The sequence below is a fragment of the Castanea sativa genome, chromosome 7 (assembly GCF_040712315.1).
Source record: "Castanea sativa cultivar Marrone di Chiusa Pesio chromosome 7, ASM4071231v1".
Classification (NCBI taxonomy): Eukaryota; Viridiplantae; Streptophyta; class Magnoliopsida; order Fagales; family Fagaceae; genus Castanea; species Castanea sativa.
The window spans coordinates 17179973-17206286 of NC_134019.1; the positions used below are offsets into that span (position 1 = coordinate 17179973).

Below are 26314 nucleotides of genomic sequence, written 5' to 3' on the forward strand. Positions count from 1 at the left end.
TTTGTTCATATAAAATTCTTCAATGTGGAGTTTGTGTGTGTGTGTGTGTGTGTATATATATATCAAATAATTCATAATTAGTATCTAGTTGGGCTTAAACGCCGTGGTTGCACCAAGTGATGACACCAAATTACAAAAATTTTCTTAAATTTTTAGATTTTAAGAAAAAATATATAAGTTTTTTTTCAATTATAATTTCTAAGTGGATAAAAATCTTGATTAAAAGAAGGAAGGATAAAGTTCTATTCAATTAATGTTGCTTCATAGGATAAAATTATATTCAATTAATATTGCTTCACGTGGTGCTAGAAATCGTGCTTAATTTGTTCTTTTCTTTAGTTTATTTTGTCTAAGGTTGCAACGTAGTGTCTAGAATTTTAAAACAAATTGGACGAATCTTAATCATGTGAATAGAACCATTATGTAATCAAATTTCACATGGCATCAATATTATCAATTTTGCTATAATAAAAGAAATTACCGTGACAAGCACATGGTATTGTGTTGGCTTAGGAATGGGTGTTAGAGCAATGTAGTGTTTAGAATTTTTTTTTTTTTTGAAAAAGTAGTGTTTAGAATTTTAGTTTATAAAATTCTATTCAATTAATATTAGCTTTAGACTTTTTGTTCATATAAAATTCTTCAATGTGGAGTGTGTGTGTATATATATATGTATATATCAAATAATTCATAATTAATACCCATCATATGGTTCTTTTGCGCTATTCTTCTCTTCTTCTACCTACAACCTCACAAGTACGTATTTCTTTACTCTACTCTTTTTTTTTTCCCAACAAATTGAATATATTTTGTGTATTTGTTTAAGTTGATTTCCTTAAGTTTAATCCAATTTAGAGAATTGTTATGGATTGTCAATTGATTTTTTTTATAATGTTAGTTTGATTGTTCAAAAATTATATAAGAAATTGAGCTTTCATGCCTAATTAACTAAGAAATTAAGTTTTTAGTCCAAACATAATAAAATGACAAAATAAATAGTCAATATTTTCTTTTTTCCTTTTCTAGGGTTTTCTTTTCTTCTTGGTAGATAGAGCTAATATTTAGACTTTTTTAACCTTTTCTTTTCCTTTTCGTGTTTTGTGGGTATAGATGTTGAATGTTTTTTAAATGCTTATATTTATATGTAAGTTTTTTTAATATACTTTTTTTTAAAAGAGTACTAATGTATGTAAGTCGATTATTGCTTACTGTATCTAAGAAATTGTACCTCTGTTTAGTTTATCTTATGCTCCCGCTAAGAATGCAGCTATCTATATCTAATTAGTATTCATTATTACGTGTTGAGTTTTTACGCAAAAAAGCTAACAGAAACAGTCCCCATTGCCTTATAAGATCTTAAGTATGCGTTTGGATACCGCTTATTTTGCTGAAAACTAAAAAAAATAAAAAAAAATATTTTATGGTTACTGTTCGTTAATGAATTTACTGTGCATTTGCCTTGATGCATTGTTCATGTCCCATGAACAGTGCACCAAGCGCTGGACTTAAAAATAAAAAAAATAAAAAATAAAAAAACCTGGACGCGCTGGACGTGGACGTTGCTTACCCAAACGGAGCTTAAATATAACTTGGCCGAATATTAAACCACCAACACCAAAATATATATATATATTTGAATCCATATTGTATATATATTGAAATATGATATGTAATGATATAAATTATCCAAAATTATATACCCGAATATGGTGATTTTTTTATAATGAGTTTAATTTTTCTTTTTTTGAGATGGAGTTTAATTTTAGTTATTTTGTTCTTGACTAACATGGTTGTATGATATGCCAATTGCAAGCATTGCCCAAATTTTTATTGTTTACAATTCATATTTCTTTTTTTTTAGGCAAATGCTAATTATTTTTTTATATTATTTTATTAGAATGTATAGACAAAAGATATAATCTCTTGGAAGAAACTGACACTGAAAAAGACAATTGGAATATTAGAGTTAGAGTCACAAGAATGTCGGAAGTACTTAATATTAAAATAAATAATGAACTTATGAGTGTTGATTTGGTGCTGCTTGATGAGAAGGTAAGTTTTGAAATAAAATAATAAAATTACTTTCAGCTCTTCAAATACAATTGAATTATATTTTCTTGATAAGTTTATTCTCATTTTTTTAGGATAATCTTATTCATCCAAGTATTAGAAAATCATTTGTTAATCATTTTAGAGATATACAAGAAGGTAAAATCTATCGAATAAAATATTTTGGAGTTGTCGAAAACAAGGATGCTTATAGGATTGTGAATCACAAGTACATGATAAGATTTTATGCAACAACATCTGTGAAGTTGTTAGAAACAAATGATGAACTTATTGCAAAACAAAAATTTGAATTGGTTCCATTTGATGAGTTGAAGTATCTTGCTGACAAAAACACAACTCTAATAGGTAATTTTGATTATACATTTATATTTTAAAATATAGTTATATACTATTATCTTCATAACTCATGATTTTGATCAAGATCTTTATTGTTTGTAAATGTAATAGGAGAAATAATAGGAATTTCTCCCATGGAAAAGATAGAGGTGCGTGGGAAAAAATTGAACAAAAGGCTAATTGAACTTCAAGATAACAGTTTAGTTAGATATAGATGAATATATTACTTAGATTTGTACATTTTTTCAAGAGATAAATTTTTAATTGTCTAAGAAAATGTTTATGCAGGAGGGAAAAAATTAGAATCACATTTTGGGATAAATTTGCAGAGGCAATTAATGAAGATATATGTTTTGATAATTTTGTGCGGCCTATTATAATTATCACATCAACCACTGTTAAGACATATATGAGTAAGCAATTCTTTCTTTTAATATACATGATTTGTGTTTAAACATCATAATTTAAACTACTAATGTATGAATGATGGTAGGGTAATTATCATTATCTTCTACAAACTCTTCAATGTTGTATGTGAATTTAGATATTCCAGAGGTCATAGAGTTAAGAAAAAGGTCAATACAATTTTAAAATTACTTATTTATTTTAGTTCAATTTTATAATTTCTTAAATTATTATTTTATGATACCAATAGACATTTTTAATATGTTGAATTTCAATATAGTCTTGAAGAAACTGAATTCAACCTTGATGAGAAAGAGAAGAAGATTGAGTTGTTGCAACTATCACGTTCAATCCTTGAACCTAATGAGATTTCTAAGATGAAAAGAACACCATCGGAAATTTCGACCTTTATAAACTATAAAGACTGAAAAAGAATAGGTTAGTATTAAGTGTGCAAGGTATTGTTATCTCTTACTTGAACTTGGATTCAATTGTTAAATATACGATAGCAGAGAGTAAGCAACGCATAATCTAATTTTTGAAGGGTAGTGTCTGCATCTAGGTATGCTTATTTATAAAAGGAGAATATTTTATGTAACAAATAAATAAATAATTAAATGGGAAAAAATAAAAATGGCTGAAGAATGGATTTCAAATGAGGTATATGTACATCATATGCGAATGCTGCAACATAAAATTTTCTTTTCCTAGCATTTGGACTGACATATCAATCAATAAGTTCTGTTTAAATAATCATGTAAAAATCAAGTTGAATTGATGATTTTTTTTGGTAATTAAGTTTAAGTTGATGACAACAAACTATGATTACATTAATTCCTCAAATTGATTTTGAATATGATAAATACTTTTAGAAAGTAAATGATGTGATTAACAACCATTTTTCTGTTACCTTTTTTTGACAAAACAAACCCTATCTTCTAATTGACATGTAATTGAATGAACTTATTTTAGATGCTTTTTCTTCTATCAATAACATTCTCCGATGCTTTATTGTTAGTTGCAATTTGTCCAAAAAAATTTAACTCAACTAATACCTCATGATGTTTTCAACCAATTGGGAAAGACAGATGACAGGAGTAGTATATTGCTATATATTTTAAGATGTTGTAAAGAGTGTTCTTGGGTCTATATTTGTTTTCCAAATATGTTTATGTGAAAAAATCCTTCATGAACTTTCTTATAAATAAACTCTAAAACAGTTACATAAATATTCATGGAACCTGAATGATAATATTTACCATGTTTTTTTTTATAGGACATAACATTTTATTGCATGGCCTCAATTAAAAAGATCAATGCGGAGAATGGATGGTATTATGTCTTCTGTGATGAGTGTCCTAAAAAAATTGAAAAAACATGAATCAAAACTATTTTGTGAGACATGTATGAAAGTATGTGGATTCCCAAAAATTAAGTAAGTAATTCTAATATTTACTATTGGTTAACTTTAAATATATAAAAATGTTAATTGATGTAAATGAAAAATAATATTTCAGATACAGACTTGACATGCAAGTTGGCGATACAACAGAACATGCAAATTTTGTAGTGTTTGACAAGGAAGAAGAGAAGTTAATTAAATTAAAGTGCCTGCTATGCAACTCTCCAATATATATATATATATAGATTGTTTGTATAATTATATTAATTGTATTATGTTACACTAATTGAAATCTTTTGTTTTTTTAATAATAGAATGAAGACGGTGACAATATTATTCCAAGTAGCATCAAATATTGCATAATTGGAAAAACCTACATCTTCCAACTGAAAATTACTGCATACAATTTTTTTGTTCACAAACAAAATTTTACAATAACCAGAGTCATTGAAATTGAAGGAAACGGAACAGGTTACGATGCTTCACCTATACATTATTGATGAAGTTATAATATTATCATTAGTACATAATGATATATTGAATCATATTGATTATAGGAAATAACAAAAAGAGGGGCTAACAATGGAAATAAAGTACTTGAAGAAAAAAATTTGTGCCGAAGTAAAGAAGAGAAAGATTGTGAAGAAGTAAGTACAATTGCACAAATAAATATCATTTGGTTCTTTTTTAAAACTTCACAAAATCTTTGTTTTCCTTAAGAAGAAAATAACTTTTTTATTATTTCTATTTTGTAGAGAAATAAAAAAAGAGAAAGTGGAGGATCAAATAGAAGTGTTAGACGATTAAAGAACATATAAAATATTTAAATGAAAGACTATTTTCATATTTTGGAGTTTTAGATTGTTTTCATTCTAGAATGATTTGAGTTTGGAAAATTTTGCTTTTAAGCTATTGTATATACTCTAATTCAGTTTAAAATTTTATTTCGGATAGGTTGACTTGGTTTATTGTACACGTTTTCGGTATTGCATTATTTTTTTGACAAATGTGTTAATGTGCTAATTTTCTTTCATAAAAATATTTCCATTCATGTGTAGAGAAATGCTAAAATAAGAGTTACCAAATTTGTTCATCTTAACACACACTCCAAAGTTATTTATCCCACAAAACTGTGTTGTGCCCACTAGACTTCGGCTCTACCTAATTTGACAATTTTGCTCCAAATTACACTTTATAGAGTTTGTTGCTCTTTCCCATGCTCTAAGAAGTCTCTTAGCATTTTCTCTTATCACGTTATGGAATATTTGATGTTAGTTCCTACTATAAAGCTTTGAGTGGAAACTGAGATCATTGGTTTCCATTGAAGAATATACGGACAACAAGGATTCTGCTCAAGGTTGCATTTTTGGTTGGACAATTGTATTGTGGAGAAATAGTAGATCATCTCCTACTCCATTATTTTGTAGCAGGAGGAGAACTCTGGTCTGGTCATTGGTCTTCTCTTTATTTGGGGTTAAATGGTGATGCCATTGCTTGCTGGCACAACTAGAATACTAAACCCAGCAGTATTGGGACACGTTTATATATATAACCAAAAAAAATGCCATACATTGATTCTCAAATACCAATTTCAAAAGATAATACTACGACAAATAAATAAATAAGAATTTGATGATCACAATTGGAATTAGACGATGTGGTAGTGCCAAGTGGCGGCACCAAATTGCAAAAAATTTCTTAAATTTTTAGATTTTTAAAAAAAGATATATATATATATATATATATATATATATGTATATATATATATATATGTAAGTTTTCTTCAACTATAATTTCTAAGTGGATAGTCAAGTGAGGGACGATCTTCGAGTACAGAATCCAACAATGCCACTAAATCATAAAACTCTTAGTTATACAAAGCAAAATTATTGGTCCATATTACAAAATTCATATGGAGTTTACACAACAGAATAAATTGATCATGCCTTTAGTTATTATCATTCAAGTATTTGACAAGAAAATCCATATCTTAATATTAACTTTAGTGAGAATTTTGACAAGAAAATCCATGTTTAGTTGTATTGTTATGTTTTTTTTTTTGGGTATATTTAATACTTGGAAAGTTGGAATTGTTGCATATATTGTTATGTTTTGTAATGTTAGAAGTTATTTTTTGATGTTTTATAAGTTTTAAATTTGTGAATGACATTCGTACCGGGTATCTACTAGAATGGGGTGGAGTAAAAAACTGCCCTCATTATTGAGTATTTATATTTATTACTCCTTAACATGTGCTCTTATTACACTTGTTAAAAATATTTCCCTCATCTATAATATTTAAGGGGCTTCCTTCCCTCTCAAAAAAGAAAAAGAAAAAGAGGGGGCTTCCTTTGTTTGGACCGAATTTTTGTTGTTCGAAAATACCCCTACATTCCTATGTTTAAGTAGAGACAAAACTAAAGGATAATTTGGTAAATATTGTAGATGCTCTTTTTTTTTTTTTTGTGGAAGCCCAGCAGGAGGAAAGGCCCAAAGACATGGGCAGAAGAGAGTGGGATGGAAATGCCATTAAGCTAAGTGGCAGGAATAATGGATGATGGGTCCATAAAGCGAATAAATGGACCCTGAAGAAGTAAACGGGTCTAAAAAGATCCGGAAGAAAGAAATAACAAACTCATGGGTTGTATGGATGTAGAAAAATGAGAATGGGTCACGGTTGCCACAGCAGGCCCAAGGCAATGTAAGTAAAGAAAGTAAGGGGCAATGGAGGATCTATGAGCCCCAAAGAAAAAGTAAGAAGCACTCGGGTCAAAGAAGCCCAAGAAGCTAGTAAAAGCCTATGGGAAACATAGAATTGGAAAGGGCCACGGATGCCCCAAGAAAGTAAATGGGTCAAGGATGCCCAAAGGAAAGTAGATGGGACGAGGGAGCTCGCAAGTAGTAAAGGGTTCAATGAGTTTATTAGGCCTTCAGAGAAAGAATAAGAAAAGCCTGGAGAGACCCAGCAGACTTGGGCCAAGCAAACCTCACGGCAGGCATAGCAGAATGATGTGGTAGGAAACAAATAACAAGAGCTAGAAGCATAAGAACAGCCCACAATCGGGGGAGGCCCAGCCCCTAAGAGAAGCAAACCATAAATGCGAAGTCAGGGAAAGTAGCCCACGCCATGAGAAGCTAAAGATGAACGGCAGACAGGGCATTCAGATCGCAGCAAACACATAAGCAGCAGGTAGAACTTGGATGAGCATGAGGCAAGGCACGCTCAAGGGCCAGACACCACCAGCCTATACCCAACCAATACAGGAAAATGGTGAGGTCATAGGTCAGAAGTAAGGGGTTATGGTCTAGTGGTGGGGAGGGGGGAAAACCTATTTTCGTGTTTCCTGCTCAAATCCTTTTAGAGACAATGTCCTACTAGGATGACATACCACCCAAAAGAGGCAAAGTTGAGTTTGAACCACTAGGTGCATGCCATGAGGGATGGAGAGAATGAGAGTATTTACACCGTGGCAGGTAAGAGTGCCACGGCGAGCAATCAAACAAAAGAGCTTTCTTTGTCTGGTGAAGTAGAATGGCACAGCCAGCACAGGTAAGTGGCACTGGCTGGGTGACTGACCAGTCAGTAATGGTCGGCAAAGAACACCCATACCAGACAAAAACAGTTAAGGGCTAAAACGGTGAAAACCCGCTACGGCTGGCTCTATATAAATGACCTTTGTTGTGCACGGCAAAGAGGACGGAAACCTTTGGGCTATAATCATTAGAATCACAAAGACAATGAGAGTAAGAAAACAAGAAGAAAAAGAGAGAAAGAATCAAAGAAGATAACAAGGAGAGTAAAAAAAAAAAAAACGAAAAGAAAGAAAGGAAAGAATTAAGGAATAGAGAGAAGAAGTAAAAGAAAACAGAGAGAATAGAGTGGTAAGCATGTACTGAATGGGTCAATCTCCCTCTCCCTCTCCCTCTCTAACCCATGCTCTCTGGTAACGGAAAAAGACCTCCTTAAACACAAGTCACTCAGGCCCACCCCTTCAAAGCAGTTAATTTCTCCTTCAAAGAGGTTAATCGTGTTGAAGAGGTGATCCCCCTTCTTGACTTAGGTTTGGCAATATAACTTGATGCGGCAGACTAACATTCATTTCCTTTAAGCTTACTGTTATTCATTCAATACCTATTCTCTTGTTATTGTTTTCATAAAACGGGCATCCCTTATCAAAGCCCATTACTTGCTTCTGTCTAAATCATAAACGAATTTGTTATTATTATCTTTATTATATCTGCCTGCCGTAGTTAACGTAACAATCCTACCTATCATGGGCATGTGATCAAAGCCTGATTAACAGGGGCATTGTTTGAGCACAAGCCAAACCAAGGAGGATTGCTCTTGGACCAATTCCAACTCCTTGATCCAAAAATCTTTGGGCCTAGTGTAGCGACAGGCGGCCCAACCCAACATTTGCAAAAAAGGCCCACACAAATATATAATCCTAACTTCCACTAAAATATTGCCTAAAAATAGGGTCACTCTCTTGTTGATTTTCAAATTCATTTATCTACTTATAAATTATATTATCAAAATAAAAATTATATATATAGAATAAAAAAAGCATAGATTTTTTTTTTTTTTTGCTACAACCACTAAAAAAAAAAAAAAAAAACCTCATCGCATGCTCGAAGTGCGTGTGATAAAGCCAGTATGTCCTAAAAAGAAAAAGAAAAGAAAATTCTCCTCATAAATTTACAGCATTTATTGAGAGCTTTTAATTTCTTTGTTGTCACCTGTCCCTACTTTTCTTTGAGACTTCAATTCATTTCTTAATTCTTATGTATAGAAAGTTTCTGGTGAAGCCATGAAGCCATGAAGCCATGAAGCCTGACTAGCACAAAAAAAAATGTATATGTACATTTATCAAAAAAATAATATATGCTAAATAACCTATTATGACCACCCTAATAAAAATGTTGAACATCCTGATTTGAAAATTAAAAAACTTTGGGTTAAAAAAAATAAGAGTAGGGCTACATTCACAATATTTTCACAATAATTTCACAACAAATCCAATGTAGTAAATTGTTACTGGTTCTAATTTAAACCCAATATTGATATTATTTTTTTATTCACCAATAACAGCTTTTTGCATAAAATTTATTGTAAAAATATTGTAGACGTAGCATTACTCCAAAATTAATTGTGCCTCCAAACATAATCCTTAATCTCTTTTATAAATTTTTTTTTTAAAAAAAAAAAACTTAAATAACAATAATAAATACTAGCGAACAAAGTTTAACTATAAAATTAGTTGTAGCCTTAGGATACAACCTTACTCAATATCTTTTTATTGGAGATAAATTTTGACAAATCTACCATTGGATTGCATCTAATTCCTATAGATTATATAGTAAAGAATATCAGATAAATACAAAATTTGACATGTGTATTAAGAGCGTAAAGAACATACAATTCAACGGTTAAATTTTCTAGATATGTAGTAATGTTTATTTTATTGAATAAGGTTGTAGCCTTAAGTTACAACTATTTTATAGCTAAATTTTGTCCAATATTAGCCCAAATAACAACAAACATAAACATAAACAAAAACAAAAAAAGACAAGACCAAACAACAAGTGAACAGATTATTTAATAAAAAACCTATTATTAAACAAAAAGATAAAAATCGCTAATCGTTCAAATTTTGTAGCTCATTCAACCTATTCAATAAAAATAATCTTTAATTTTAGTTTTTTCTTAAAAAATTGTACCAAGAAAAATATTGTGGTTGTGAATTCTCCTTGAAGGTGACAACAGTTATAATTTTTTTGGCTTTACAATTGTAATAATTTTACTTTCCTTAACAACTCGTAGTTGTAGCAAATATTCAAGTTATTGCTTTATTAGATTTTGTATAATTTAAATTTTTTAGTGACCACCTTAAAAAACATACCTAGAGCTACTACTGCATGAAGGTGAATTTTCTAGCAACTAACATTAAGCATAATGGCCCTTGATTGAAGGCCAAGACTACCATTAATGGGAAAACAGCAAGAAGTAAAGCCAACACCAACTATGTTTAACATATATATAAAGTACAGACCTAAATTTGATACCCAAAGAACTGAAGAACTTTCATTTTTAATGAGTCAAGAATGCTAGAAGGAACATATATCTGTCATTGTAAGTCTGTAACACGCATATTAGACCCTTATGGGCTGCCATGTACTATTCATCTTCTTCATCAACTACTACTATAAATGAAAAAAAGTATGGTCCATGCATGAACCTTTACTGTTAGGATTTAACCATCAATGTACTATTGTATTGAATTACTGTTCATACTAGTGTTGCTTACTGTGTTAGTTACTGCTTGTGTTAGTTGTGTTAGTTAACTATGGTTAAGGGTAGTCAATGTGTGAAGGTAACTGTAACTGTTGTTAGTTAGTTAGTTGTTGAGGGGGTTAGTTAGTTGGTTGGTAGTGAGAATGCAGAGCAAACTTGTATAAAGGCCAAAGGCCATCATCAATGAAGTTTAAGCAAATTGTTCATCAAACTACCAATCCTTCCTATCCTATCTCTCTATTCTTCTATCACTCTGTTCTGGAGGTCCAACTAGCCTCGAATTCAGCTACCAAACAAGTTTTCCCTTTCATTTGGTATCAAAGCTTGGCTTTCCTTGGCATTCATGGCAGAGACTCGTGCCTCTGCTACAATAAATGAAGCCATTGCTTCACTTCAAAGCACAACTGATCATCACACTAAGGAGTTACAAGAGATGCAAACTATTTAAGAAATTCACATGAGAACTTTGAATGAGATGAGCCAAAAATTAACTACAATTCTACAAAAATTGAGTTCTTCAGATCATGGTGGCACCTACCAATCTCAAAGAATTGGGGGAAATCAAAACCCTAGTTCTTCATTGTTGCCTATGTCTCACCCCATGAAGTTGGATTTTCCAAGATTTTCTGGTGGAGAACCTGTGAGTTGGGTGTATAAGGCCAGTCAATATTTTAGGTATTACAATACTCCCATTAGAGAGAAATTGATGTTAGCTTCTTTTCTTATGGAAGGTGAAGCTCTGGTTTGGTTTCAAGAAAGTGAAGAAACAGGGGTGTTCTGATTGGAAGTCACTGGTTCAAACTATGCATGCAAGGTTTGGTTCAACTGCATATGATGATCCCATGGAAATGCTGACCAGGTTGAGGCAAACAACTTCCATGGCAATGTATAAGGCTCAATTTGAAGTCTTATCTAATAGAATCAAAGGGTTGTCTGCATCACACAAGCTGAGTTGCTTCCTCAGTCGCTTGAAGGATGAGATAAGACTTCCTGTCCGTATGCTTAATCCTCAATCACTAAATGAGGCTTTTGGTTTATCCAAGATTCAAGAAGAGTACAATTGTAGTTATAAGAGGAGTTCTAAGGTTCAATTGGGGCTAGTTAAGCCCTTAATGTTAGGTCCACCCAAAGTTACTCCTTTGGTAGATAGTAGGAATACTAGATTGCCAATCAAAAGAATATCTCCTGCTCAAATGGAGGAGAGGAAGAAAAAAGGATTATGTTATAATTGTGATGAGAAGTGGGGTCCTGGTCATAAATGTAAATATGCTATGTTGTTCCTTCTTGATTGTGTGGAGTTTATGCTTGAAGTTAATTTAGGGGTGCATATTACTGAACTTGAGGAGGGTAATGGAATTTCTGTTTTTGTTCACACCTTGCACTGTCAAGAAAACAATGTTGAGGATGCTGGAATCACACTTTATGCCTTAAGTGGTACCCTTACTTCTAGTACTATGAGGGTAATGGGAAAGGTTAGGCATAAGTCCTTGGTAATTCTTATAGACTCGAGTAGCACACATAATTTTGTTGATACTTCCTTATTTTCTCAATTACATATTCCTGTGGATGCTTCTCAAATTTTGGAAGTGAAGGTGGCTAATGGTGATGTGATTAGAACTCAAGGATTATGTAAGGAAGTTCCTATTTGTTTGCAAGGGCATCAATTTTTGGTTCAATTACATGTGTTGCCTATGGGGGTTGTGATTTGGTGTTAGGAACTCAGTGGTTGAGTACCCTTGGGGTCATTCAATGGGACTTCAAATTGCTAACTATGTGCTATTCTTATGCACAAAAGTTTGTGATGTTACATGGTTTAAGGGGTGCAAGTACTCACATTCAAGAAGGGACTCAATTTTTGAAAGAACCTGTGAAGAGAGGATTGATTCTGCAAATTTTAGATCCTACGGATTTCCACTATGCAGATGGTGCTTCCAAAGTCCCTGTCTAGGTGGCTGAGCTACTATTAGAGTTTGATGCAGTCTTTGCAACTCCTGTTGGATTACCTCCTATTAGGGGACATGAAAATCAAATCAAGCTTAAGGAAGGAGCTCAAGACATCTACCAAAGACCCTACAGGTACCCTTATTATCAAAAGAATGTAATTGAAAAGATAGTTAAGGAGTTGTTGTCTGTTGGTTCAATTAGGAATAGTTGTAGTCCATTTGCTTCACCAGTTCTTTTAGTTAGGAAAGCTAATGGTTCTTGGAGGATGTGTATTCATTATAGGGCTTTGAATCAAGAAACTACAAGGACAAATACCCTATTCCTGTCATTGATGAGTTGTTGGATGAGCTAGGTGATGCTTGTGTGTTTTCTAAATTGGACTTTAGGTCTGGTTACAACCAAATCAGGACGAAGGAGGAAGACATTCCTAAAACTACTTTTAGGACACATGAAGACCACTATGAATTTTTGGTTATGCCCTTTGGCTTGACCAATGCTCCCTCTACCTTTCAATCCTTGATGAATTTTTAAGCCCTTTTTTAAGGAAGTTTGTTCTTTTTTCTTTTTCTTTTTTGATGATATACTAGTTTATAGTAGATCCTTGTCTGATCACTTTGGTCACCTCAGATTGGTTTTGAAAACTTTGGCCAAACACTAGCTATATGCTAAGAAATCTAAGTGTATGTTTTCTTGTGATGAGGTGGAGTATCTAGGCCATCTTATTTCTAGTGAAGGGGTGAAGGCTAGCCCTAAGAAGACTACTACTATACAGCAATGGCCTATACCTAGAGATGTCAAGGCTTTAAGGGGTTTCTTTGGCCTCACTGGCTATTATAGGAAATTCGTGAAGGGTTATAGGCAAAATGTAGCAACTTTAACTGCATTATTGAAGAAAGATTCTTTTATTTAGACCCCAAAAGCTGCCCATGCCTTTGAGATGCTTAAGGATGTTGTTTCATGTCATCTAGTGTTGGCTTTGCCTGATTTCACCAAGCCCTTCACTGTGGAGTGTGATGCTTCTGGTCTAGGTTTGGGAGCTGTTTTGATGCAAGATCATATGCTTATTGCCTACCACAGCCAGACATTGAAGGGTAATAAGCTTTCACTCTCTACTTATGAAAAAGAATTTTTAGCTTTGGTGGTGGCAGTGAAGAAGTGGAGGCCCTATTTGTTAGGGAGACCATTTGTTATCAAAACTAATCACCAAAGTTTAAAATATCTATTAGAGCAGAGGGTGGGAACTCCAGCACAGCAAAGGTGGATCACTAAGCTCCTTGGCTATGCTTTTATAGTGGAGTACAAGCAAGGTAGGGAGAATGTGGTGGCTGATGCTCTTTCAAGGAGGCAAGGTGAAGAAGTTGTTACCTCTTGTTCTGTTTCTGTACCATCTGAACCAGCTACTTCTGCATCAAGTGTCCCAACTGCCTTTAAGGGCACCTTATGCATGATATCCTTCCCTACTCCAACCTGGTTGTCTGATCTAAAATTGAGTTATACTATTTGTAAGTGCACAATTACACCTGGCCCCAAGAACAGTTACGGGCTCAGGCCCAATGAGCCTTAAACAATATGAATTTGTAGAGTGTGGGCTTGAAACCCAGGTTAGAAGTGTGTGAGGATTAAATGACAAGCCCAAGATTGCAAACACTCAAAAACAACGGGGAATATTGTAAATCAACCTCCTCGAACGTAAGCCAAGAGTTGTTCTTATATTATCTCTTCCTCTTTTTTTCTTTTCCTTTTCGATTACAAAGTAGTCCGTCCACATTTTCAGTTCTAGGTTGCTCCTTAAATACTCTTCTTTTTGATACTTTGTACACGTGTTGCCCCAACTCCCCCTTAGCCTAGATATTTATTTTCTCAGTGCCTTTGAATAGTAACCAGAAGTTTCCCTTCCACTGTTCAGGTGTCACTTCCCCATTAATGCGGCCAGGGCGGTAGGTGCAGGGTCTTTAATGCAGATGTGGCAGCCTTTATCCTTGGTATTTCTCTAGCATCGATGCTTCTAGGACATTCAAGGGTTCACCCCCTTGTACCATTGGTCTTCACCGTGTCATTCCCTAACCTTTACAATGAAGTCTCGGAATCTCCGATGTCCGTCCGAGGGGAAAAATCATCCTCGGCTGTACTCTCGGATCCTCGGCGTATGGGCCGACCCACAGTACTAACAAGTTCTAAACCCAGAAGCAGGTCGGCCTTCCTTAGCATAGCCCAAAGGCCCATATACCCATCAGGGTCTTTTTACTCCCCACAATAGCCCCTCAAAACTCTAATTTTCGACGTCCGAGGAGAAAAATAGGGTTTTGATCTAACGAGAACCTACTCCACACACTTTGTGAGTGATGGCACATGTGAAAATCGTTTCGCGTCCCAGAAGATGCCACTTGGCGGTTTTATTTTAAAAAACGCGCGCATTTATTACTGCAAGTTACACTTTGTCCCCCACGTTCAACGGCGAGATGGGCATCCAACGGCCCTCATTACTCCACGAAAATTTGGGCGGGATAAACATAATTTCGAGGCCGCTTTTCCGCACGCCATGACGCTTCGGGAACCTGCGCCTTCATTTAATTCCCTAGGGGTTAATCCCATCAAAACATCAGCCATCATACTTTACCTGCAAAAAACCGTGGAAATTTGCACACCTTCAACTTTGTAAGTTTTTGTTCTTTCTATACTTAACCTTTTCTCCTCGGTCCTTGTCCTCGGCTCTCACTATAAGCATTCTCCCTCTTAGAGTTTAATCTTTCGTTCCTCTGTAATAGGAAGATTCAAGTGTCTAGTTGATACCGCCGCTGGGATGGAAGGCTTTAGGGCCAAGTACCGTATTCCCAGCGACGTAGGTCTAGAATATTGTCCGGCGGAAGCCGTGGCCGATTCTAGGAAAGAGGGAGAGGTTATCATCCCGATGATAGCCTTTATAGAGGGTGGGATGACCCTCCCAATGAAACCTGTAACTAGGGAGTACCTTCGCAACCACCGGTTGTGTCCCGATCAGTGCCTCCCAAACGTTTTTAGAGTTTTGGGTAGCGTCGATACTCTAAACGAGCAAATGGGTCTAAACCTCTCCTGGCATGATGTCGTTTTTCTGTACGAGTCCCATAAACTCTCCAATATAGGTTACTACATTAAGTCCCGTTCTAGTGTCGTTAGGTTAATCTCCTGTCTGCCCAAATCCAACAAAGGCATGAAGGACGACCACCTGATCGTCTCTGGGAACTGGCACGACGGCCTCCACTGCCCAGTTGAGTGGGGGGACCCAGGTGCGATGCCATAGGATTAATCTCCCCACAACACAACTTCCTCTAACACACACAAAAATGAGTATTCATAATTACTTAAACTTATTACATATCTGTGTGAATCTGATTAGGCTTGTTTGTTTTGACGTCTTTTTTGCAGATAAGCAACATGTGCGCCCTCGTTTGAGTCACTGTAGCATCGCAGACCTAAACCGAGTGCTTCGCTCCGACGTGTTCGTTAACGAAGACTTACAACTCAGGGCTGCTCATCTCATTCTGGGGTACACTCCCATATCCTCGGACTTCTAGGAGATAGAGAACGCCATAATTGCGGGTGACCGAAGACGAAGAAGAATAAACGTAGCCCGGCCCCACTTTTTGGACGACCACGATCTCCCTGACGCCCCCCACACCGTTTTGTACAACCAACCCATAGCGGCAATTCCCCTCGCCGTGCACTCTCAGGCAACTATTATTCCAGAAGAGCAGGTGTCTTCTTCACATACACTAGACGAGGAGATAGATCAATTCCATTTTGAAGACACCGAGAGACCTCGAGGGAATCAGTTCGTCGTACTTTCCGACGAGGAGGAAGAAGCCACCGAGGCCTCCGGAATTGCAGGGTTTGTAGTTGTCCTACCCGAGGACGAATCCGAGGAAGATATGGGCAGGATGAAGGGTCTCCTAACCAATAGAGCTGCGAAGGTTATGGAGAAAAAGACGGGGACGTCCCAAGTTCCCCCATCTTTGCCACCTCCCCCTCCTCCAGCTGAGCTAAAACTTCCAGCCGAGGATCCCAAGAAGAAGAGAAATGGGGATATTGAGGGGACGATCAGTAAGGACCCCAAGAAACCACGACAACAACTCCCACCGGTTCAGCAGCAGAAGCTGGACAAAGGCAAGGGTAGGGCCCGCTCAGTTGAAAGCGGGGAAATCAGGGACGAGGCCGAAGTGCGCCGAGCACCGACCACCTGGTCCCCCGACTTAAGACTGGACAGCGCACCCATCTCCTACCAGTCCAGTATAAGGGCGGTTCAACAAGGCCATGCCCACCACTTGGCCGAAGTGTTGGAGCACCCTCTTCTGTTGCCCAAGGACATGGAAACCTTGGAAAAAATGAGCCAGCCATAACTATTCATCTCTTTAAAAAGGGATTTAGCGCTGGTAAGTTTACCCCTTTTTAGGAAGATTCCACAAGTTTACCCCTTGTTTACTATTCCTGATTCCATCACACTTTGTTACAGGCCATTCAGGGGGTCTTTGCAGCCGAGAGATTTATAGAAGATACTCGGAAGAAGGCCAGGACTGAGCTGTAGATTAGGCTAGAGACAGAGAAGACCTTGGGCACAGCTCTTGCAGAGAATGAAAAGCTTACCTCGGAGGTGGCTGAGCTGAGGAGAGAGAAAAATGGGGTCGAGTCAAACTTGAAGACTATGAAGACCCAGATAGAAGGGCAGTGCAAGCTCCTTCGCGAAAAAGATGATGAGCTCGCCCGAGTCCAACGGGAACGCTCGGATTTGGAAAAAGAACTTGCGCTGATGAAGGAAGAAGCCAGCTCATTCCAACTCTCCTTACAAGCTGCCAAGCAGGCGAGTTTCGAGGAAGGGGTAGCAACCACCGAGGAGCAGCTGACAGAGGACTTCGCGGCTTTGTGCCGGGAGTACTGTCAGAAAGTCTGGGGGGAAGCTTTAAACGTAGCAAGAGTTCCTCTATCCTCGGATCTGAGGAAGTCCGAGAACGTTTGGCTTCCCCTGGAGATACAAGAGATTGAAGAGGCTCCTGCTGCTACTCCTACCCCTGAGACAACTCTTCCTGCTCTTCCTCCCATGGTCCCGAAGCCAATTCCGGATCCTACAGAACCTTCGGGTTCCAATAAAGACAAGGAAGGAGGCGGAGGTGCCGAGAAGGGCCTTAGCCAAGCCATGGAATCCAATGTCCCTCCAACGAAAGTAGCAGACAAAGGACAAAAGGTTCTGTCTCCTTTTGAGTTGGAGCTGAAAGAGACAGAGGGAACCAGCACTTCTCAGCGAAATCCTCCTCCAAAAGCTCAGGACCTAGCTTAGGGCTTCTCTTTCTCCATGTTCAGCCTTTATATGTAATGCATGTCCAAATGATTAATGAAGAACAACTTTATTTGATGTTCACCCGTGTTGCATCTGTTTTTACTTTATTCTTTTTATACTTATCGCAAAAGTTTCCCATTAATACATAGCAAAAGTTTCTCAGAGTAAACAAATCTAACTCCAAGGATTGCACAATCATAACTTCCACATAATCACGCGCATGTTATTAAAGATTTAACAGAAGGTGACATGGTTGAGATATTTAAACAATGCTTTGATTAAAAAGAAGAAAAGACCTCATATAACGATCAAACCCTTGTAATGTATAGCACCGTTTCTAGTAGGTTGTAAGGTCCGAGGACCATTCCTTACACAAATTTGCTTATCATTTAAAGATATAAAGCTTAAGATCAGAGTTAATAAACAGTAACGCATTAACACCCAGACATAATAAGGAGTTAACTTTGATCAAAGTCGTGGTCCGAAGATAAGACTTAACCAATTTTCCGTTTGATTCTTAAAAATTGTAACTTCAAAAATGTTAAATTTCCCAAAGCAGGAGGTCCGAAGACCCAGCATAACTAAGGTTCTGTTTAACAAATGACAAGACATCAACTTCCACAAGGTTTGGGGTCCGAGGACCGCACTTAACCAAGTTTCTGTTTGACTCTTACAAATGATAACCTCAAATGTTAATTTTCCCAAAGTAGGAGGTCTGAGGACCCGGCATAACTAAGGTTCTGTTTAACAAATGAGAAGACATCAATTTCCACAAGGTTTGTGGTCCGAGGACTACACTTAACCAAGTTTCTGTTTGATTCTTAAAGATAGTAGCTTCAAATGTTAATTTTCCCAAAGTAGGAGGTCTGAGGACCCGGCATAACTAAGGTTCTGTTTAACAAATGAGAAGACATCAATTTCCACAAGGTTTGTGGTCCGAGGACTGCACTTAACCAAGTTTCTGTTTGATTCTTAAAGATAGTAGCTTCAAATGTTAATTTTCCCAAAGTAGGAGGTCTGAGGACCCGGCATAACTTAGGTTCTGTTTAACAAATGAGAAGACATCAATTTCCACAAGGTTTGTGGTCCGAGGACTGCACTTAACCAAGTTTCTGTTTGATTCTTAAAGATAGTAGCTTCATGCGTCAGAGGTATTTATAACTTCGAAATGTTAACCGACAAAAGCAAATTTTATTTATAATAATACCTTCTAAGATTATTTACATTCCACGGGCGTGGTACAATTTTTTCGTCTAGGTCAGCTAGCCGATATGACCATATGCCTGCTACTGAAACAATGCGATAAGGGCCTTCCCAGTTGGGTCATAGCTTACCCCAAGCTGGGTTTTTAGAGGTGCCAATAACTTTTCTTAGCACAAGATCACCAGGTGCAAGTGGCCTTAGCTTCACGTGGGCATCATATCCTCGTTTTAGCTTCTGTTGATAGTAAGCCATTTGAACCATAGCTGCCTCGCGTCGTTCCTCAAGTAAATCAAGACAATCAAGACCTTTCTCCAAGAGTCCATCGTTATTCTCCGAGCTAAAAGAACTTGTCTTTAGGGTAGGAAAACCAGATTCCAAAGGTATCACCGCCTCGGCTCCATAAGTCATAGAGAATGGCGTTTCTCCAGTGGACCTGCACGGTGTAGTCCGATACGTCCACAGAACATGAGGGAGCTCTTCTACCCATCTGCCTTTCGCATCGTCCAACCTTTTCTTCAGCCCACTGACAATGACCTTGTTAACGGCCTCGGCTTGCCCATTTCCTTGAGGATAAACTGGAGTGGAATATCTATTTGTGATACCCATGTCACCACAATACTTCCTAAAAGCCTTACTATCGAACTGAACACCGTTGTCTGAGATGAGTGTGTGTGGTATACCGAACCTAGTTACGATGTTCTTCCAGAAAAACTTCCTGGAGTCAACATCTCTAATGTTTGCTAAGGGCTCGGCCTCAACCTATTTAGTGAAATAGTCTGTTCCCACGAGAAGCCATCTTTTGTTACCTGTTACCCTTGGGAATGGCCCAACTATGTCTAGTCCCCACTGTGCGAAGGGCCAAGGACTGGAAAGGGGGTTAAGAACTCCTCCAGGTTGATGAATATTAGGGGCGAACCTCTGACACTGATCGCATTTCCTGGCATAGTCTTGAGCCTCCCTTTGCATATTGGGCCACCAATAACCCTGAGTTAGAGCTCTGTGGACTAAGGATCTTCCCCCGGTGTGGCTGCCACAAATCTCTTCATGCAGTTCTTCCAGAAGCCCTTCCGTTGAGTCAGGGTGTACACACAACAAGTACGGTCCTGAAAAGGATCGTTTGTACAGTTTCTGGTCCTCGGACAACCAGAAACGCGGCGCCTTTCGACGTATCTTATCTGTTTCAGATTTGTCTTCAGGAAGAACATCATTCCTAAGAAAAGATATGACCGGGTCAATCCAACTAGGTCCAAGCCTTATTAGATGGATGCGAGGTGCGTCGGCAATGACAACAGAGGGTTTTAGTAAATCCTCAACGAGGATAACCCTTGGTAAACCTTGAGCCGAGGTAGTTGCCAGCATGGCTAAGGAGTCTGCATGGGTGTTTCCGCTCCAAGAGATATGAGTTAAGGCGAAGGAGTCAAATTCAGGTTGCTAGCGCTTGATCTGGGCCAAATATTCCTGCATTCTGGGGTCTCTAGCCTCCATGGTCCCCATGACCTGGTCGACCACTAGTTGAGAGTCTGAGAAGACATGGACTTCCTTCCCACCCATCTTACGTACCATCTGCATGCCTACCAAGACTGCTTCATACTCGGCCTCATTGTTAGTAGCCGAGAAGGCCAATCTTAAAGATTTTTCAAAGACAATTCCTTCAGGGGACATTAGAACAAGTCCAATACCAGACCCTCTCTGATTAGCAGCCCCATCCATATACACTTCCCAAATCGGAGACACCGCAGCTGTGATTACCCCAACTGATTTTTCACCCATGTGGGCCTCTTTCAGAGTTTCTTCCAGCAATGGCTCGGCAAATTCCGCCACCAGGTCAGTGAGGACCTGGCCCTTCACCGAGGTGCGAGGCTTGTATTTAACATCAAAAGCCCCCAGGATGGTCCCCCACTTTGCTATCCTTCCTGAGTAGTCGGCGCTACGCAGCACTGCCTTGAGAGGCAATTGAGTCAGAACAACCACTGTGTGAGACTGAAAATAGTGGGGAATCTTTCGCGTGGCATGAACCACGGCCAGAAGCGCTTTTTCTAAAGGTTGATAACGCACTTCGGCATCACCTAAAGACTTACTAACATAATATACCGGTCTTTGCACCCCGTCATCATCTCTTATCAGGACCAGGCTGACCGCGTGGACGGCCACTGCCAGATAAGCAAACAAAATCTCATGTGCCTCCGGACGAGACAGAATGGGTGGCCGAGAAAGATATTGCTTGAGCTGTTGAAAAGCTAATTCGCAGTCCTCGGTCCATTGAAACCCTTTCCACTTATTCAACAGTTGGAAGAAAGGACGACACCGGTCAGTTGACCGAGATATGAATCTATTCAAGGCAGCAATCATTCCCGTTAGCTTCTGGATTTCTTTTGGGTTCCGAGGAGACTGCAAGTCCTGAATAGCCTTGACCTGCACAGGATTTACCTCTATGCCTCTATGAGTAATCATATATCCCAAGAACTTTCCAGACCCCACGCCAAAAGAGCACTTTGAGGCGTTGAGGCGCAACTTGTACTTTCTCAGTATTTGAAAAGTGTCGACCAAATCTTTCACGTGTGAGGGTATTGTTTTGCTTTTCACCACCATGTCGTCGACATATACTTCAATGGTTTTCCCCATCTGCTGTTCGAACATTCTGGTCATCATCCTTTGATAGGTAGCCCCAGCATTCTTCAAGCCGAATGGCATGACCTTATAATGATAATTCCCCGTCGGTGTAATGAAGGCAGTTTTCTCCTGGTCCTCCAATGCTAAGGGAATCTGGTGGTAACCTTGGAAGGCGTCCAAAAAACTCATCCGAGGATGTCCGACAGTGGCATCCACCAGTTGATCAATACGTGGCATTGGGAACGAATCTTTAGGACAGGCCTTGTTCAGATCAGTGAAGTCCACACATACCCACCACGTTCCATTCTTCTTTTTCACAACAACCGTATGGGCCAACCACTCGGGGTAGAAAACCTCTTTGATAGCACCAGCCCTTTTAAGCTTAAGAACCTCTTCCTTCACAGCCTCGGAATGTTCCCTGGAGGATCGCCGAGGTGGCTGCCTTCTCGGAACGATAGCTGGATTGACATTTAAGTGATGACAAATGAAGCTTGGATCAACGCCTGGAGCTTCATAAGGATCCCACGCAAAAACATCAACATTGTCCTTCAAGAATTCTAACAATTCCATCTTCTCTTGGTGTGGCAAAAGTACACCGACTTGGAAGAACCTCTCTGGGTCATCGGCTACTGGAAACTTCTCCAACTCCTCACAATATGTCTCCTCCCCTGTCGCCATCCCAGATGAACCGGGAGCAGTTAATTGCTATAAACCTTTGGTGATCAGAGCCGAAGATTCGGCCTCCGTCTGATGCAGGACAGCAGCCGATATGCATTGCCTGGCCACCGATTGGCTGCCGAGGACCTCTTCAACACATTCCCCTGAGGGAAATTTAACTTTGACATGCAAGGTAGAGGAGACAGCTCCAAGAGCGTGCAGCCATGGCCTGGCAAGGATGGATGTATATGGAGAGTACGCGTCAACCACAATAAAGTCCACCTCAACCGTTTCTGAGCCGGATTGAACGGGCAAACGAATTTGTCCCTTCGGCACAACGGCTCTCCCCTCAAAACTTATGAGCGGCGAATCATAAGGAGTAAGATCTTCCAACTTCAACCTTAACCCCTTGAATAGATCAAGGTACATGATATTTGCACCGCTGCCCTGATCTATCATCACCCTCCTCACATCATAATTCCCTATCCTGAGGGTGACCACAAGAGCATCGTCATGGGGCTGGATAGTCCCTACCTTATCCTCCTCAGAGAAACCTAAGACGGGCAAAGTGCCCTTCAACCTCTTTGGCCTGCAACCCACATCCTCGGCCTGAGGATGGGAAACCGCCATCACTCTAGTGGGACCTGAGCCGGTCCTACCAGGTGCAGCGAAGATAACATTAATTGTTCCCAATGATGGCCGAGATGAATTGTTCCTCTGGTTATTCGAGCCGACTTGACTGACCTACCCAGCGGGCTAACACAAGTGCTGCTTCAACTTTCCCTCACTGACGAGTTGTTCCAGATGGTTCCACAAGGTCCGACAGTTCTCGGTAGTGTGGCCCACATCCTGATGATACTGACAAAAGAGGTTTTGATTTCTTTTCGCAGGATCCCCTGCCATCTTACTGGGCCATCTGAAGAAGGGCTCTTTACGAACTTTCTCTAGTAACTGATGCACTGGTTCTCGGAACACAGTATTTACAGCCTGAGGTGCTGCCGAGCCGGATTGCCCGAAGTAATCCCTCCTCGGCTTGTTGTTGTGATATCTGTCCGACCTGAAATCCCTTCTCTCCTGCGGGATAACCTTCTCCTTTCCCTTCCTCTGCTGCTGGTCTTCCTTTACCCTTTTATACTCATCAATACGATCCATAAGGCGGCGTACGCTGCGGACGGGCTTTTTCGTCAAAGACTTTCTTAGGTCGTGGTCAGTAGGAAGACCTACCTTAAAGGTATTAAGCGCCACCTCATCAAAATCACCATCTATTTCATTAAACATTTCCCAGTATCGGTCGGAGTATGCTTTCAGCGTCACCCCTTCCTTCATGGCCATGGATAGCAGCGAGTCCAATGGTCGAGGGATTCTGCTACACGTAATAAACCGCGAAGCAAATGCCCTAGTTAACTCCCCGAATGAGCCTACAGACCCCGATTTGAGACCGTTAAACCATCTCATAGCCACAGGTCCTAAGCTGGAGGGGAAAACCTTACACATCAGAGTCTCGTTGTGAGAGTGCATTGCCATCCTCTGGTTGAAGTGACTCACGTGCTCCACCGGATCAGTCTGGCCATTGTAGATGGTAAAGGTGGGCTGGGTAAACCTCCTGGGAAGCCTTCCTTTTTCAATCCTCCGTATGAATGGAGACTTAGAGAGTTGGTGCAATGCCCTACTCATAGCGTCGTTGCCTAAGCCCCTAGAATGAAGCTTCCTACGTTTGCAAGTTGGCTGGTCGTTTTCCTCACCGGAGGACGTTGCACTGGTGGGGGAGCGCGACCTCGAGCTGTAGCCATCTCCCCTATCCTCCTCAGAGGAAGGATTAGACGAGGATGGTGAAAACTTGCGTTTAGCACGGCGTAACTTCCTCTTCAAACGATTAATTTCCTTCTGCATAGATTTAGAACCCTCCTCGTGAGTGGTGCTACCCCCACCATGAGTATGGCTGGCGCCTGGATACTCTGTGTGGACGCTTCCCTCACGATCCCTTCGATGTTCAAGACGCTCTAAATGGTCCTCCGGTTGTGATCCCTATGACTCTGCATGGTAAGAGCCTAAGCCTGCCATAATATCCCTACCTCTTCTAGACTAGATTTCCCACAGACGGCGCCAATTGTAAGTGCACAATTACACCTGGCCCCAAGAACAGTTACGGGCTCAGGCCCAATGAGCCTTAAACAATATGAATTTGTAGAGTGTGGGCTTGAAACCCAGGTTAGAAGTGTGTGAGGATTAAATGACAAGCCCAAGATTGCAAACACTCAAAAACAACGGGGAATATTGTAAATCAACCTCCTCGGACGTAAGCCAAGAGTTGTTCTTATAGTATCTCTTCCTTTTTTTTTCTTTTCCTTTTCGATTACAAAGTAGTCCATCCACATTTTCAGTTCTAGGTTGCTCCTTAAATACTCTTCTTTTTGATACTTTGTACACGTATTGCCCCAACTCCCCCTTAGCCTAGATATTTATTTTCTCAGTGCCTTTGAATAGTAACCAGAAGTTTCCCTTCCACTGTTCAGGTGTCACTTCCCCATTAATGCGGCCAGGGCGGTAGGTGCAGGGTCTTTAATGCGGATGTGGCAGCCTTTATCCTTGGTATTTCTCTAGCATCGATGCTTCTAGGACATTCAAGGGTTCACCCCCTTATACTATTGGTCTTCACCGTGTCATTCCCTAACCTTTACAATGAAGTCCCGGAATCTCCGATGTCCGTCCGAGGGGAAAAATCATCCTCGGCTGTACTCTCGGATCCTCGGCGTATGGGCCGACCCACAATACTAACAAGTTCTAAACCCAGGAGCAGGTCGGCCTTCCTTAGCATGGCCCAAAGGCCCATATACCCATCAGGGTCTTTTTACTCCCCACACTATTGACCCTAAAATGTAGGCTATTATTCATGCTATCCAGTTAGGTACTGATGTTCCTCAAGGGTTTACTTTCTGTAATGGTTTTCTATTTTACAAAGAAAGATTGCACTTGGGAGATTCTTATGGAAATTTGAAGATTGTGGTGTTAAAGTAGGTGCATGACAATCCCTTGGGGGGCCATTCTGGCTACTTAAAGACTTTGCATAGGCTTCAAAAAGACTTTTACTGGTCTAGACCGAGGCAGGATCTGAAGCAATATGTGAGGGAATGTGATGTATGTCAGAAGCTTAAACATGAGACCTGCTTCCTTGCTGGGTTGTTGTAGCCCCTACCTATTCTAAAGAGACCTTGGTTGGATGTGAGTATAGACTTTATTGAAGGGTTGCCTAAGTCTCACTTGAAGTCTTTGGTGTTTGTAGTGGTGGATAGACTCACTAAGTATGTCCATTTTATGCCCCTTTCACATCCTTACACTGCAACCAAGGTTGCCAATCTCTATCTACAGTTTGTTTTCAAACTACATGGCATGCCTTCCACCATTGTCAATGATAGAGATCCTGTGTTCACTTCTCTTTTTTGGAAGGAATTGATGAGATTGCAAGGAGTCACATTGGCCATGTCTTCTTACCACCCTCAAACTGAGGTGGTTAATAAGAGCTTGGAACACTACTTAAGGGCTTTTGCAGCTGATAAGCCTAACACTTGGGTTGAATGGTTGCCCTTGACAGATTTTTGGTTTAATACCAATTTCCACATCTCCTCTAAGATGACACCCTTTGAAGCTTTGTATGGGTACCCTCCTCCTCGGGTTTTAGACTAGGTATCCGGCACTACAAGGGTTAAGGCTATGGATTTGTTACTTAAGGATAGACAGCAGCTTTTGGCTTTACTTAAGAAAAATTTGTGTGCTGCTTAAGAGAGGATGAGGTGGTTTGCTAACAAGAAGAGGGTGGACAAATCATTTGTTGTGGGGGATTGGGTGTACCTAAGGTTGCAGCTATACAAGCAGTCATTTGTGCACCATAAAAAGCTGGGAAAGCTAGCTCCTCATTACTATGGGCCATTCCAGATCATACAGAAGGTAGGGGCAATTTCCTACAAACAGGATTTACCTCCTAGTTCCCTCATCCATCCTGTGTTCCATGTCTCCAATCTCAAGGCCAAGTTGGGCAATCAAGTGGTGCCTAAACCTACATTACCTGCTATGAATGTAGATTTGGTGATTA

The 26314-nt window shown here is 39.3% G+C and overlaps 1 protein-coding gene across 1 annotated transcript; it reads left to right on the forward strand.

The window, feature by feature from the left end:
- The first annotated feature begins 1980 nt into the window (after nucleotides 1–1980).
- On the forward strand, nucleotides 1981–25908 carry LOC142644061 (uncharacterized). Its single transcript, XM_075818746.1, has 8 exons — nucleotides 1981–2052; nucleotides 2145–2415; nucleotides 11030–11148; nucleotides 11240–12110; nucleotides 12224–12375; nucleotides 12457–12606; nucleotides 13363–13954; nucleotides 25508–25908. The coding sequence occupies exons 1-8, from the start codon at nucleotides 1981–1983 to the stop codon at nucleotides 25906–25908; spliced, it is 2628 nt and encodes an 875-aa protein (XP_075674861.1).
- Nucleotides 25909–26314: the final 406 nt, after the last annotated feature.

What these genes read in the sequence shown, in the direction of transcription:
- LOC142644061 (XM_075818746.1), top strand. Translation starts at nt 1,981, where the DNA reads ATGTCGGAAGTACTTAATATTAAAATAAATAATGAACTTATGAGTGTT. An exon ending in TGGTGCTGCTTGATGAGAAG is followed by an intron (nt 2,053 to 2,144) that starts GTAAGTTTTGAA and finishes TCATTTTTTTAG; the next exon opens with GATAATCTTATTCATCCAAG. An exon ending in GATTTTCTGGTGGAGAACCT is followed by an intron (nt 11,149 to 11,239) that starts GTGAGTTGGGTG and finishes TTCTTATGGAAG; the next exon opens with GTGAAGCTCTGGTTTGGTTT.